Genomic DNA, 16,513 nt, shown 5'->3' on the forward strand with positions numbered 1-16,513 from the left:
GTGGTGACCCCCGTACCTTACACCTCCAATAAGTGGTGCCAGCGGTATAAATCAACCCAATAAGTGGTGGCAGCAATTAAAGTTCATATCAGTAAACCTGATAGTAAAAGAATTCCGCGTTTTCGAAGAGACAAGTAATTTAGCCCACAAGAGTAGCCTATTGTGGTTACATATATAGAAAAAAATCGCAAAGAAAATTTTTATCTGGGATTTGCCTAGTTGGATAGATAGGTAATAAAATTTATGAATCAATATATCGCGCAGCTAATTAGTGTGCAAAAATAAGGCTAATTGAGACGCAGCAATTTTTAGCGATAGACTGGAAGTTGCATTGATAAAAGGATTTTCATTTGGACGGAGGACGTTAAGTGAACCTTTAAATAATGGCAAACAAACGGAGAATTCAGACAAGATCTACCGCGGTAAAACAAAATTGAATTCAGACACACAATTGTATGCGACTCTCACTGAATATACTCAAGGAAAAACACCATAACATAGAAGCACATATCACTTAACGTGTAAAATACACATTTCTGGAACGTTTGAAGAGGAAATCGTGTAAACAAAATCAATGATAGAGCGATATCCAGTACGAACCAGGAAAGAAGAAAAATGTCTAAGGCAAATTCAGAAAGGATTATTCTCAGATAGAGAACCGCGAAAGAAAGAAAAAGTGGCAATAATACATGATGAAAATCCAATACAGGAAAGAACAGGTAAAGAATAAAAAACTCACCCTTCGGAGGAGTTACAAAAATTAGGGAAGTTGCGGGCAAGAAAAAATTTTATGCAACAAGCAGCCTAAAAAGAAAAAATACGAGAATATAGAGACAATAAGACTCATAGCAGGACAAGTAGCGGGAGTAGTAGAAGCTCAGTTTCCAGTAAGGGCTCTCAAAAAGTACCCAAATAAACATGACACAAAAACTTTGAAATATCATGGAAAAAGAAAGATAGAAAGATAGACAAGAACAGAGAGATAGAGAGAGGATAGCTAGAGAGCCAGAGAGAAGAAGAATATTAGAATAGATAGAGAACGAAAGGGAGAGGCTGATAGGATAGCCAGAGAAAAAAAGGAGGAGGCAGAAAGAGAGGAAAGAAAATACATAATGGAAATGCTTGCAGGGAAAAATTCCCAAGAGCCGCAGAAATCTTTTATAATAGAGGTAATGTAGCCTGTAAACCTTCAACCAATGAAAGAAAATGAAGATGTACATTTAGACATATACTGTTTTGAAAAAACGCCAGAATTAAGCGGATTGCCGAAAGAAAATTGGGTAACAAGAATACAGCCCCTCCTTAGCTACAAAGCACAAATTGCATATAAAGCATTACCCATGGAATACTCAAAAGATTTTGAAAGACTTAAACAAGCCGTTTTTGAAAAGTTTCAACTCTCCCCGAGCACTTTCGAAGAAAGTTTAGGAGTCAAAGAAAACGAGACAATGAAAGTTATAAAGAATACGGGTACAAATTAAAAGATATTTGTTTAACATAGCTAAAGTTTGAAAAGTATAGAAAGTTAGAGGACCTGGAAGAAAAAAAAGATAAGATAACTGAAATAGTGGATAAAACAGCGATGGACCAATTCTTAGAAAATACCCACCCAAATACGAGAATGTACTTAAAAGAGAAACACTCACAAACAACTGAAGAAATTTCTGAATTAGCACACAGGCACACTAAAAATAGGAGGGAGGCATTCCCACCAAAAACATGGTTAGGGGGTAGTAGTAGGAAAGAATACCCTTAATCAGAGAATAAAAATAATGCTAACCAGCTATGGCTAAGACAAACGGAAGCAACGTGCTACCATTGTAACTCCGGCGGCCACTATAGCACGAACTGCCCAGATAAAGGCGGGACAAAATACGGCCGAAGGCCGGAACAGTGCGACATTACCTGTTTTAACTGTAATAAAAGAGGACATTATACCTCAGATTGCAACAGCGCGAAAAAAAATTACGACAATAATTACTGAACAAGGAATGATGAGGCACACGGAAGACAGGACAATCCGAGCAACCATCGATCTCGAGAGACAGGGAAAAAGTCTTAAATTTATAACAGAACCACATGGGTTAAAAGCCCGGAGAATATGAAAACTTGCGCATTTGCAGAATCAAACAAAGTATGTGGCAAACTAAATGGTAAATCGGTAGAAAGAGCTATCGATTCCTGTAGCGACCAAATCTATGTACGGGAAGACTTGGTAAAGAAAACCGACATAAATTACAAAAATAAAGCAGCAGCGCTATGCTAATATGGAGCTAAACTTGTATGTCCGACGGCTCAGTTCATAATAGAAATTGCCAACAAAAAGGGAAGTACAGTTAAAATTAAAAGAAGGGGTTGTACCTACTCTTGCAGTAGACGTTTTATTAGGGGGATATTTTGGCAATATCGAAAATTGTGTTATACTAAATGCAACCTCCATGATTAAAAAAGCAAATGCGGTGACACGAAGTCAAGAAAAAAATAAAAGGGAGGCAGTGTCGTGAGCTAATGAAAATTAAGATCAGAATATACAAAACACATTTCAATTTAACGACGAGATGTTCATAAAAAATGCAAAACTAAGAAAACTGATAACTCAAGAAAAGGCAGATAAAAAGGAAAATAATCAAAAACAAGAGAAATTATTGACCGCAGAAAAAGAACCAGAGGAAACCAAAGATGAATTAACTAATACGCTTCGAGTTGCCTCCGAAAAATTCATGAAATTGTATGAATACGATAAAGACTACAGAAAAATAAAACTAGCACTAACGAATAAAACATCTACAATCTAAACAGTTTTCCAGTAATCGACAGCTATTTTACAAAATAATAGGGATGATGGAGATCCCTAAAAATTTGTAACTTTTGTTGCCGCATGACCTGAAGAAATTGGTAGTAAAATTATCGCGCTCAAGCCTAGCGGGGCGACACATAGGATCCCACAGAAGCACAGATAGAGTCTTGCAGCATTTTTAGTGAAAAGGATTAAGCAAGTATATTACCAAATTTTGTAAGAGATGCAAAGATTGCCAATTAGTTACAAAAAAAATAACGAATAACAAGTTCCTATGAAAAATATGCCCATTTTCGGCAAACCCTTTGAGAGAAGTTCAGTGAACATTTTAGGGCAACTTTTGATGCCCAGCACGGGAAACATGTTCATTCTACTTGTTAATTATTTGGCTACAAGACACTCAGAATCTATCCCAATGCAAACACTTAGATCACAGAAAATTATGGAAGAATTAGCGAAACATTTCTCACGTCACAGGATCATAAAGGAAATTTTAACAGATAATGGAACTAATTTTATATCGACATAGATCCGAAAATCATACGAAATTTTTTGCATTGAACCAGTGTTAACTACTCCAATCCATACTCAGACAAATAGAGTGACAGAAAGATTTAACGGAGCCTTAATGAGTAACCTGAGACGTTTTGTAAGATATGATGTAAATCAATGGGAAAAAAAGCTCTCTTTAGTTCCTTTTTCATATAGGGTAACTCTATACCTAACTAAAAGGTTTTTAGCATTTTAATTGCTATTTGGGACAAACCTGAAGGGGTGTTAGATATTTTAAAGTAGTCATGGAAAATGATGATGAAAATAAAGAAACCGTGATAACAAACCGGTTATCGATGCGATACAAACGTCGTGAATACCTTGGAATCACTAGGTGAGCGCAGCGGGAATACGCAGAAAAAACAGTAACATGGTACAATAAAATCGACTAAATGGATAAATTTGCAGAAGGGGATGAATTCCACATTTTACTACTGGACGTACATAATAAATTGAAAATAAGACGAGAAGGACTATCCAAGGAGAAAAAGAAAACCAGTAATGTAAATTATATGATAGAGTTAGATAGTACAAGGAAAAAGGAAAAGGTTCACCTTGTAAGTTTATTGTGTAAATTTAACAAGCAGACTGAAAAAGGAAACCACAAGGATCCACAGAAGCGCGGTCTCATGATTTTGACCTCAGAACATGAAGAGGAAAGTGCCCCTATAGGTACAATAGACCTGGCGGAAACACATATAAATATCATTGAAAGAGTTTCGGCAGAAACACTTTTGAGATCCCATCTCAGAAATCCCAACACATCTCAGAAATCCCAATTAAAGAAGTTATTCACGGAATTTGCTCACGTATTAACAGACCAAATCAGAAAAACAGAAAATGTAGCAAATAAAATACTATTCAAGGATAAGAAACCAATAAAACAATACCGGTACCAAATACCAGAAGCAAAAAGGATGGAAATTAAAAAAGAAAGTGATCAAATATTCGAGTCAGGGGTTATAGAACCATCAAACTCAGAAAATGCAGAGCCAGTTGTATTAGTCCAGAAAAAGTATGGCTCAATTTGATTTTTTGCGTATTGCGAAGAACAGAATAGCGTTTCCAGACAAACGCGAATCCAATAATAAGAATGGACAAAATTCTAGAGTCAGTAGGCTCCGCAAAATTTATATCAACTTTAGACTTGAGAAGGGGATATTGGAAAGTAAAAGTACCGGATGTTTATATATATATATATATATATATATATATATATATATATATATATATATATATATATATATATATATATATATATATATATATATGTGTGTGTGTGTGTGTGTGTGTGTGTGTGTGTGTGTGTGTGTGTGTGTGTGTGTGTGTGTGTGTGTGTGTGTGTGTGTGTGTGTGTGTGTGTGTGTGTGTGTGTGTGTGTGTGTGTGTGTGTGTGTGTGTGTGTGTGTGTGTGTGTGTGTGTGTGTGTGTGTGTGTGTGTATATATATATATATATATATATATATATATATATATATGCACCCAAATGATTCAGCCAAAACTGCCTTTATTACTCCTTTTGGGTTGTACCAATTTAGGTAACATTCAATATGGACTAAAAGGGGCACCAGCAACATTCTAAAGGCTAGTAGATTATATTTTAAATTCTTTACCATATACAAGAGCCTACTTGGATAACATTATAGTATTTTCGAACTCGTTCAATGAACATCAAAAAATATATATAATATATATATACAATATATATATATATATATATATATATATATATATATATATATATATATATATATATATATATATATATATATATATATATATATATATATATATATATATATATATATATGCACCCAAATGATTCAGCCAAAACTGCCTTTATTACTCCTTTTGGGTTGTACCAATTTAGGTACATTCAATATGGACTAAAAGGGGCACCAGCAACATTCCAAAGGCTAGTAGATTATATTTTAAATTCCTTACCATATACAAGAGCCTACTTGGATAATATTATAGTATTTTCGAACTCGTTCAATGAACATCTATATATATATATATATATATATATATATATATATATATATATATATATATATATATATATATATATATATATATATATATATATATATATATATATATATATATATATATATATATATATATATATATATATATATATATATATATTTCCTATCTGCAAAAAGGTGAAATTTTGTATTTTTTTGCCAAAAAGAAAAAACACGGATGAGTGTGTTTTTTTTGTTTTTTTTTTCATGGGTGATCGTATCGGTCCAGTGGTCCTAGAACATCGTGAGAGGACTCATTCGAACGGAAATTAAAAGTTCTAGTACTCTTTTTAACTGACCAAAAAAATTGGAGGGCAACTAGGCCCCTACCACGCTCATTTTTTTTTCCCAAAGTCGCCTGATCAAAACTTTGAGATGGCCATTTTGTTCAGCAATGTCAAAAATCTAATAAATATGTCTTTGATGATGACTTCATCCCCCACAGTACTCGGGGGAAGGGCTGCAATTTATGAACTTCGCCCATTGTTTACAAATAGTATTTGTTATTGGGAAGTATACAGACGTTTTCAGGAGGATTTTTTTCTGGTGGGGGGGGAGAGGGTCTGAGAAGGGTGTTGCGTGGGAGGATCTTTCCATGGAGAATATTTTCATGGGGGAAGGAATATTTCTATGAAGGGGGCGCCGGATTTCCCAGCATTATCTAAAAAACGATCAGAAATTAAGTAAAAAAAAATAAGTTTTTCAACTTAAAGTAAGGAGCAACATTAAAACTTAAAACAAACAGAAATTATTATGTATTTGAGGGGGTTCACCCCCTTGTCAATACCTCGCTCTTTACGCTAAAGGTTTTTTAGTACTTTCAAAAGAGCTATCTATTCTAATTAAACGGCCATTGGGATTCAGGATTTTGTGATTCGAACAAAATTCAATCGTATCGTATCTGTCGTATCTCTCGTATCGTACGAAAAATCATAGAAAAAGTAAAATTAATATGCAAATTTCCTTTTAATTATTTATGTAGGGTGAGCCAAAATCAAAGCTGCGTTAATTCAAAAAGGTTCAGAAATTAAATATAAAAAAAAGTTTTTTTTAACTGAAAGTAAAGAGCAACATCAAAACTCAACACGAACAGAAATTATTACGTATATGAAAGGGGCGGTACCCTCCTCAACTCCTCTTTCTTTACGCTAAAGTTTGACTCTGTCTTACACCTCTATTTTTTAAAACAATACAAAAATTTAGCGTAAAGAGCGAGGCGTTGGGGAGGGGACAGCCCCTTTCATATACGGAATAATTTCTGTTCGTTTGACCGAGTCCGTTGATTTTGAATTGAAGTTATCAAGTATTTTGCAGTAGGTTGCATAGGTTGTATCAAGATATGGCTAATTGTAGACAGATAAAAGCCAAGACAGATAGTCCAAGTAATTGAGAGGCAAATGTTTAACCTAACCTATGCAACCTACTGCAAAATACTTGATAGATTCAATTCAAAATCAACGGACTCGGTTGAGGCCTTCGGCCTCGACCTCGTTATGTTTTAATGTCGCTCCTTACTTTCAGTTAAAAAACTTTTTTTATTTAATTTTTCCAGGGGCGATCGTTATTGAAACAATGGTCCTAGAAGATCAAGAAACGGTGCATTCAAAAGGAAACGAAGAGTTCTAGCGCCCTTTATAAGTAACCAAAAGATTGGAGGGCAACTTCCTCCTCTCTCACGTCCTTTTTTCTCCTAAGTTATTTGATCAAAATTTTGACATAGCCATTTTGTTCAGTATAGTTAAAAGACCAAATAACTATATCTTAAGGTGTAAAACAACCCCACAGTCCGTGGGGAGAGCCCTGTAAGTTATGAAATTTGCCCATTGTTTACGTGTAGTATTTGTTATTGGGAAATATACAGACTATTTTTGGAGGAGGAGAGGTTGTACTTGGGATGGATTTCTATAGAGAGAATCTTACTTGGAGTGGGAAATTTCTGGAAGGGAATTTTCCAGGGGAAATGTTACATGGAAGGGATTTGACAGGATTACTTTGCGAAATTATTTTTAATTGTTTTAAGTTCTCTTTGCCAAATGTTCCGGGGGAACTATCCGGGGGCTATTTTCCGCGAGTTTTGTTTTCCGGGAAATAATTTCCATGGAAGGGGGCGTGAGGGGGGATTTTCAGAGAGGATGGAACTGTCGGGTGGGAATCTAAGGTGGTGGGGTGTACTTTACGTTGGATAAAAGTTCAACGGAGTTTTCTATGAGGGGGCGTGTATATTTCATGGAGGGTGAGCCAGATTTACCCAGCTTATTTGAAAAACGATCAGAAATTAAATAAATAAAACAAGTTTTTTTAAACTGGAAGTAAGGAGTAAAATTAAAACTCAAAACAAACAGAAGTTATTCCATATATGAAGGATTGCCTTCTCTTCAATACATTGCTCTTTACGCTATAGTTTGACTGTTTGTCCAAATTTCCTAAGAATGGCTACTGAAACACGGGGATCGATTAATTAGAATATGAATCTTTTTTAAAAGTACCAGCAGCTTTATCGTAAAGAGCAAGGCGTTGAGGAGGGGGCAACCCTTTATAGACGGTATAGTTCAGCCAAAATTAATATGCAAATTTCGTTCTAATTTTCATGTACCGTGAGCCAAATTCGAACCTGCATTAGTTGAAAACATTCAGAAACTAGATAAAAAAAACAAGTTTTTAACTGAAAATAAGAAGCGACATTAAAATTTAATCGGAACAGAAATCACTCCGTATATGAAAAGGGCTGTCCCTTCCTCAACGCCTCACTCTTTACGCTATAGTTTGACTCTTTGCCACAACTCTAGTTTTTAAAACAATATAAAACTTTAGCGTAAAAAGGGAGGCGTTGAGAAGAGGACAGCCCCTTTCATATGCGGAATAATTTCTTTCCGTTTTAAGTTTTAATGTCGCTCCTTACTTTCAGTTAAAAAAAACTTCTTTTCTATTTAATTTCTGAACGTTTTTGAATTAATGCAGCTTTGATTTTGGCTCACCGTACATGAATAATTAAAACGAAATTTGCATATTAATTTTAGTTTTTTTTTATGATTTTTCGTACGATACGACAGATACGACAGCTCCTTACTTTCAGTTTAAAAATATTATTTTATTTAACACGGTACAGAAACTAAGAAGAAAATATTATAAACTAAGTTTTTCAAATTAAGTCTCTTAAATTCAGAAATCAAATGTCATAAGATATTAGACAGACATTTAATTAAATAATTGCCACAATGTATGGTTGTACATTTTAAAGTATCCGAAAATCAGAAAAACAAAAGAAAAATAACCACCTTCACGACAAACTGGTCCAACTAAGGTAGTCCAAGTCCCATTTTTATCTTGCATTTCAAGTTTACTCTTCGTCCAGTTTCCAAATCTACATTCAGTTGTATTTATGCCCTCTAAAACATAGCCATCCTTGCACTTGAACAGTGCCTTCATTCCATGTTCCGTTTTTGGGGCTATAACAATGCCATTCCTAGGTCTGGGAGGAAAATGCTTGCATCGAGCTGAAATGTATTAACATTTTTAAATTTTAAGTAATAAAAAAAAATATAGTTAGGCTATTCATTACTTTACGATCAAAATCAACGGATAAACCCACAAATATAAATCGATGGTAACATCGGAACAAGATTTTCCATGGTGTCATTTTGGATGACAACAAATCGGCGAAATTTTTTCAAGCAGATTCATTTAAATCAAATAAAGCAGATCTCATTTTTATCCCACAAAAAATTCTTTCCCCATCGCAGTTCACACATGGAACTTGCGGGGTTGAAACACACGGGGGTAGTATGTAATGCAATATAAAAAAAAGATCAATCGTATTGTTAGATCAATCGTAGAGCATAAAATATTAAAAAAAAAAAAACAAAAAAAAACCTGTGGACCAAAGGAACAATAAGTTAGGAAAAGGAACAAAACTGCGAGGGATCCAGAAAAAGTTAGTTTCTTAATGTTGGTAATAAAAACAACATCCAATTTCAGTAGTAGCCTACAAAACTTCTAATCCTCTTGACGCGCTACAACCTTAAAGCAGTGGAAATCAGCCTAAATAAACCAGGCGATTTAGGGTCTTCTGGTTTCTACTGTTTTCTGTTTCTCAAGTTGGCTACCGTTCAGAAGTCAATTGTAATTTTATTTATTATAAACTTTTTTGCTTAATTAATTTAAAAAATACAAAAAAGAAGTTTTTCAAAGAAAATTAAAGAGCCATATTAAACTCAACAGCAGCAGAAATAAATTTTAATAATAATTCAAACTCAAAACCACCATAAATTACTATTAAAGAATAAACAAAACCCAAAACGATCTGAAATTAAAATAAAGCCTTCATAGAAAACATAGAGATAACAGGTACTAATATAGATGAATAAATAAATCTTAAAACGAGTAAAAATTAAATTGAATGCTCAAGTTAAACTTGAAACGAACAAAAATTACTAAAAGTATTAGTTTGGCTACTGCCCTTTTTCCCTTCCCCTAACCGTAAAAGTCTAAAGCTTGTTATTCAAATTTGGGTATTATTGAAAATTAATTAAACAAGCTTTTTCAACAAAATAATTTTCTCATAAAAAAAGTAAAGAATTCCATTCAACCAAAAATGTACAAAAATAGAATCAAATAATCTACCAAGCATACATCTACCTCAAATCAGTATCAAAAAATAAATGAAACCGAGAACCAACAGGAATTAAAATTAATAACAGAGTCAAACTCAAAACGAGCAGAAATTGATATGATTAGGGTTCTAAACCCCAATGCTTTCTAAAAGCCAAAATATAACTTTTCCTGTACTGAAACAAATTTAAATGAATTTACCGCATAAATGTGCATTGTCAGTTTAATATATATATGCTGATATTTATTCCTTAAAATCTTAATTAATTTTTGATTTCTTAAAGTTATAAAAGCGAAAAAATTTAAGAAAATTTTTGTCAATAAAGTTCAATTTAAAACCCTTACCCTGAGGGCTGTTAGGGGGTTGTCATCTTTAAGGCCTAATTTCTTTAACTTTCAACTACGTTGAAAAAATCGCCATCTCAAAGTTTTGATTGGATGTGTTTGGAGAAATGATGGGCCTGAGAGGGGGGTTAGTTGCCCACCAATCACTTTCTACTATTAAAAAGGGCACTAGCCATTTCAATTTCCAGTAGAATGAGTCTTTTTTGAAGATTCTACGACAACCCTTTCTATAGAAACCTTATATGCCCGAAGGGTATAACTTACAACCCTTGCCCTGAGGGCTCTGACGGGGTTATCATCCTCAAAGACCTAATTTCAAAGACTTTCAACTGCGTCGAACAAAATTGATATCTTAGAATTTTAATTGCTTGTGTTTGGGAAAATGGTGGGCGTGATAGGGGGGCTAGTTGCCGTCCAATCACTATCAACTATTAAAAAGGGCACTACCTTAACCACTGCCTTAACCTTAACCACTATGTATCTTAAACACTAAACTTTTTTTTTAGAACATTTACGACAAATAAATATGAAATAACTATAATAATTAAGATGACTGGAAAGAAGTAATGAAAATAAACTGAATATTTTATATGCAATTATATTAGTTCCTGGAAATCGGCAATTAGAAATTTTACTTGATTGTATTTTCTATTTTTATTTTTCAAGGTTGTAAATATAAAAGACGATATTTGTAATATATCTCGTTTCAGTAAAACATAAATGACACAACAAGCTTTACACTTTTACGGTTAGGTAAGGGGGAAAATGGAGGTCAATTAGTAGACGTTTACGGTTAGGGCTAGGGGAAAGGACTAAAAGTTCAAACCAAATTAATTAAGGACTGATGACATACCAAAGAAAGAGCTTTTAGTGAAGAAAGAGAATAAGCTTTTAGGGAACGATGACACACCAAATCAGGAACCTCCGACAAAAAAATAGCAAGATTTGATTTATCTGACACTCTTTACAAGTAAAACTCACTAAGGGAATATCAAATTCATTGATGACTTAACTGATGTCAATCCAGAAAAAGATTATCAATCAATCACTGATGTATTTTGAGCTTTTTCTATTTGGAGATAATGAGCATGTTGGAGGAACCCACCCTGAGCCCTCAACTAGTGAAATTCAGCAATATTTACCAGACATTTTTGATCAATCTCTAATTAAAATTCACTTTGTCACCCTCCACTAATGAAATCCGCCAAGAGGATTTGGCCTTTTTTGTGCAATGATTTTTGAAGTGATGTTGTTTAATTTGCGCTTGTACAATGTTTCTCAAAGCGAATAGTATTTATTATCAATATTTCAGGGTATTCTTTAATAGTTTTTAAATAATGAACTTTTGGTATTTAAGGTATTATTGAAGAAGTAGAAAACTATTTTTTTTGGAAAATTCAGTTTGAAAAAAGAGCCTCTAGTTTTCAGACCTTATTGAAGAAGTAAAAAATTTTTCAAAAAATAAATTTTCTTTTCTAAGATAAAACCTTTCGATAGACTGATGCTTTCTCTCTCCCTAAGGGTTTCCAGGGAAAAAATTTCCATGCACGATAAATAAAGAAAAGTACTGACTTCTGATGGTTGAATGACTTTTAATTTTACAGCCGACTGCTGTTCAATAAAAACAAGATTAACTCTTCTTTTCCAAAACACGAGGGGATATTAAAGAATAAATAGTACCCTTAATGACATGTGATAGACATCATTTTACAAAGAGAGTAAAGGTACTGAAATATTTTAGATACCAAAAATAAAGTCATAACTTCGAATCAAGGTGTGGATAAAATTGATGAAAAATACTTAAATGAGCTGTGCAGAAAATAAAAAAGGCTTACTAAAACTGCAAGTCCAAAACCATGATTCTGGAAAAAATGGCAATATAATTTTACATTTAGCCGTAACTGTAACAGCCTCAATACTTAATCATATTTTGCTCTAAATTTATAGACCTGCCCAAGCAAGGCCGTATCCAAGATTTTTTTTTCGGAGGGGTTTTAATCAAAAAAAAAAAATTCGGCGGGGGGGGGTACACAAAAAACCTAAAAAGACGCAAACAAAAATGTTTATTTCTATTTTTGTTACGTTTTTACGAGTCAGAAAAACATTTCTGCGGGGGGGGGGGGATTCAAACCCCCCTAGCCCCCTCTAAGTACGGCCTTGTGCCCAAGAATTAATTCTACACAGCAAAACATAACCTTTTCAAATTCAAAAATTGGATAATATACAAGGAAAACGTGTCCTTAGTAACGCTCACCGTTCTGACCAAGATATAGATAGATATATTTATTGCAAGAAAAGCCACAGGGACATGGTAACAAACAAAACACTAAAATAGTCACAACTACTAACACGTAAATAGCTACTGTATGTACGCACAACGTTTTCAGTAAAATAGAATCAACACCACAGGTATCTAATGTGCATCAACTATTCAGATTTCGCAACAAATAAGTGCCGTAGCATGCAAAACAAACTTGTATTTTTAGTTGCATTTGTAACTACATAATTATCGCTTCGGTGTGAACACTTTGTATTTGATTAAAAAATTACTGAAAATTAAAACAAACGGCAAAACTGTACAAAAATTAGATTGGGCACGGATTCTCCCTGACTACAGGTGCCTGTCATGTGATTTGTTATGTATTAACACAACTAGTTGACCCTTCTGATATCGAGAAGGAACAAGGATTGAATCTTTTATTTCATTAGATCATCATAAATTGGGTCTAAAACGCGTCTCCAGTATCTTCGTTTAATCAAAAGTCTTTATGTATGTTTCTTTTTGTTTATTTCGCTTTCCTGTGATTGTGCAAATTGTTTATTACAAATATTAAGTTTGCCTCAGCAAAAAGAAGTAAATAATCAGGGTTTTCAAAAACTTGAGGCACAGAGAAGAACAAATTTCATGATCGTTGCTTTTAGGGTTTACTAATCTGTTTATTGATAGCTGCTGACTCACTGCCTTATACCTACCCTTATTAATGTTTAGTATTTCAGTATTTTTTCGTCTCCACTTTCTTGTTATATCATGTATACCCAGCGTGGTCTTAAGTCTATTTACCAAAACAAAACAGATTTCTACTTACATTATTGAATCTAACTTATAAATACAAAAAAACCATACTTAAACATGAACGAATAATCAATAAAAAAACAAACAATATGGAACATCTAGTTGGTGCATCTCAGTGATTCAGACTTAGCGGCGCCCACCGGCGTGTGGACGCGTCCCGGTAGTTAACCTTTTTCTAGCAATGGGTTAAATTGTATAGTAGTGCAGGATACCATCGTGAGAGGATCCTCTCCAGGAAGACAAATGCGAAAGCGCGGAAGATCCAGACTTGGACAACGGCCTCTGCAAGTTTGGGTATGCGACAGTATGCTTCGGCAAACCACTCAGGGTTTGGCGTCCGTGCCCTCCAGAGCTTGAAAGTCGTAGGTACCACAAGGTGCCGACTCCTGGCCCTATTGGGGTCACCACCATCCTTGCTGAGGTTACGTATGAGGTCTTATGACCAATCCTTCTCTGATAAGGCAAAGTCTGTCTTTGGAGTTCTTTTGTTCGCTGTTTGGGTAAACTACCCATTCAGCCAGTATTCACCCAGCTTTCAAACAAAAAAAAAAAAAAACCTCGGATCGAACTCCCTTCCAGTAGACGACCAAATGTGCGCCCCAAGACAATTCTTACGGATACGTTTATTATTACCCTCTGCAATGTACGTGGTCTCTGATCCAAGTTGGATCACCTTCAGCATATGATGAATGAAGTCTCCCCATCTGCCATGTGTGCATCTGAGACCAATCTGAATTCTGGGGTCATTGATAGTGAGGTCAACATTCCTGGTTACGCTCTGCTAAGGCTGGAACGCATAAACCAGAGAAGATCGACATTTTGGTGGAGGTGATGTTGCTATGTACCTCAAAAATAACATCCAATTTTCGTCACTTTCAATTCTTAGCGATAAGAAGGTCCTTTGGGTGAAAGTAAACCTACCAAACAAATCGTTTGTCATTGGTACAGTCTATAACCCACCATTGATAAAAATCACCGAACACCTGAAAGATAACTTAAAATCTGTGAAGCAAAAGTTCCCTAAATCAGGTAAAATAATCCAAGGAGACTTTAACATTCATCATGGCCACTGACTGAAAAGTCGTTTGACAGATGTGGAAGGCGTAGCTCTGCTAGACCTGCGTCTTGCTTATGGCCTAGAACAGCTTGTTGAATTCGACATTTATATTGGCCTTCATGGATCATCACGTCTTGATCTGTTCCTAACTGATCATTCAGATTCCTTTAGTGTCGAAAACCATCCTTTTGCCTGCAGCCTTTTGCCTGCAGTGGCATTTATAGCTCGTGGAAATCACAAAATACCTCCAGCTGTAAAGCACGAGTGGAACATCAGGCATTATAACCACACAGACTGGGATGGCCTGCAAAACCTCTTATCGGCAAAGCCATGGAGTAAATTTTTTAAGACCCACAAACAGCAGCGGCACTTTACGAAAAAGCGATTACAGAGGCCATTGAACAATTCGTCCCATCAAAACAGTAAAAATCTCATCTTGAGACAAGCCTGGGTTTAACGCTGGTTGTAGAAAGGCCACCAGGGCCAGAAAGAAGGTTCGCAATAAAAACGTTTGACTGAATCAGACGAGAACCGGGCTGCTTTTATTAGCGATTGGAACGAGTCTGTTAAAGCTTCACGTCAAACTAGAGCCGGTTAAAAACACATGTTTGTAGACAAACCGAAAAGTTCAACTCCAAAGCAGTATTGGGGGTTCGTCAAAGAAGCTTTATCATCATCTAAACTAACATCAATGCCCTCGTTTCATGTTGAAGGGACGATGACCCAGTCAGCCCAGAAAAATCGGATGCTCCTGCACAAGCCCTTTCAAAGAAATTCCAACTTGATGACGCCGGAGTCTTCCCTCCCCCCTTTCCGACACGACCAGATGCGAAAATCACTAGTATTAACAAAACTACTAGTAAGATGCTCAGTAAGAACGCTAAGCCAGCTGGATGTCACCAAAGCTTCGGGACCTGACACGATTCCCAATCTCATCCTCAAAAGATCTGCCCATGATTTTGCTGGTCCTCTTGCCTCCCTGTATAGAAAATGCTGCGCAGCGGGGTCATTGCCGAAAGCCTGGAAAATTGCTCATGTGGTCCCTGTTCCAGAGGTAGAGTTCGACCTTACTAATGTAGGATCGTATCGTCCAATAAGTCTGCTGTCCTGCGTAGGTAAGGTTTATGAAAGCGTCATTAATAAATAGATAAAATTCCACAGTTGATTCAGGAACGCTTCGACGTGGCCTCCTTGTCGGCTTTCCACAAATGCATGTAAAACCCTCCATTAAAGGAGCTATCAACGCTCGTTCATGACAGAGTAAGGCCTTTGCAATCAACTCGCCAAAATACAGCTCGTCAGGTCTACCTTGAGAAGGGCACTGCCCTGTCAAGAATATCTGAATACGAGTTTCGCCTGACTATCGGCCGCCACATGGAATAGCTTGCGGCAGAGGTAATCCCGGAAAGTCCTCCCCTTGACGCGTTCAAGAGAAGGTATAACAAATCCCTCAGTGTTGGAAAATGAAGTAATTACTAGAACTAGTGGCATATCATCACCTATGATGAAGCCACGAAGCCTGTAATAAAAAACACAAAAAAAAACTCTTAATCAACAAAGGATATATTCTATAGATTTAAGTAAATATTACTTGCAGAAAAGAAAAATTTTACAATCGCACTGGGGTTTGAAGGTTTGGCGGCTGGTCTTCAATACACACACACTGGATAACTCATTATGCGCTACTGTTTAAATGATACAGTCTATCATTAAAACAGATAGTGAGAGATTGTTTACTTATATATAGTCTCTACCTTGTGTCGAATTCCTTATCTTAGAGCTAAATTGTTACATTATTAGAAGGCAGGAAACTCTGCCAGCGATGAACGAGGGCACTTTCCTTTTATATACCTTAAGATCGTTAAGCTGTTTCATGAGATGCATTGAAACTGAATCAAGAAAATTGAATAACTAATAATTGAATAAATAATTGAAGTTTTAAAAAAAAATTATGCAGCATAATGTCACCTAAATCTAGGTCCAGAGGGACTTTAATTTACATGCTGTTAGTATTACTTTAATTGGCTATAGAGATGAAAAAAGTCAAGTT

General features: G+C 35.3%; 1 protein-coding gene across 2 annotated transcripts in view; it reads right to left on the reverse strand.

Annotated features, from left to right (window-relative positions):
- The window catches only part of Hasp (Hig-anchoring scaffold protein), a 359,559-nt gene that overhangs the window by 124,163 nt on the left and 218,883 nt on the right, over positions 1-16,513 (reverse strand). For both annotated transcript variants that reach the window (XM_089094509.1, XM_089094508.1), the window contains exon 10: positions 8,656-8,874. In XM_089094509.1, coding sequence (XP_088950635.1) covers positions 8,656-8,874 — 219 coding nt within the window. The remainder of the gene's footprint in view (positions 1-8,655; positions 8,875-16,513) is intronic.

Source organism: Artemia sp. Qi Xiang Cuo, chromosome 9 (genome assembly GCF_049724085.1).
Source record: "Artemia sp. Qi Xiang Cuo chromosome 9, ASM4972408v1, whole genome shotgun sequence".
In the NCBI taxonomy this organism is placed as follows: Eukaryota; Metazoa; Arthropoda; class Branchiopoda; order Anostraca; family Artemiidae; genus Artemia; species Artemia sp. Qi Xiang Cuo.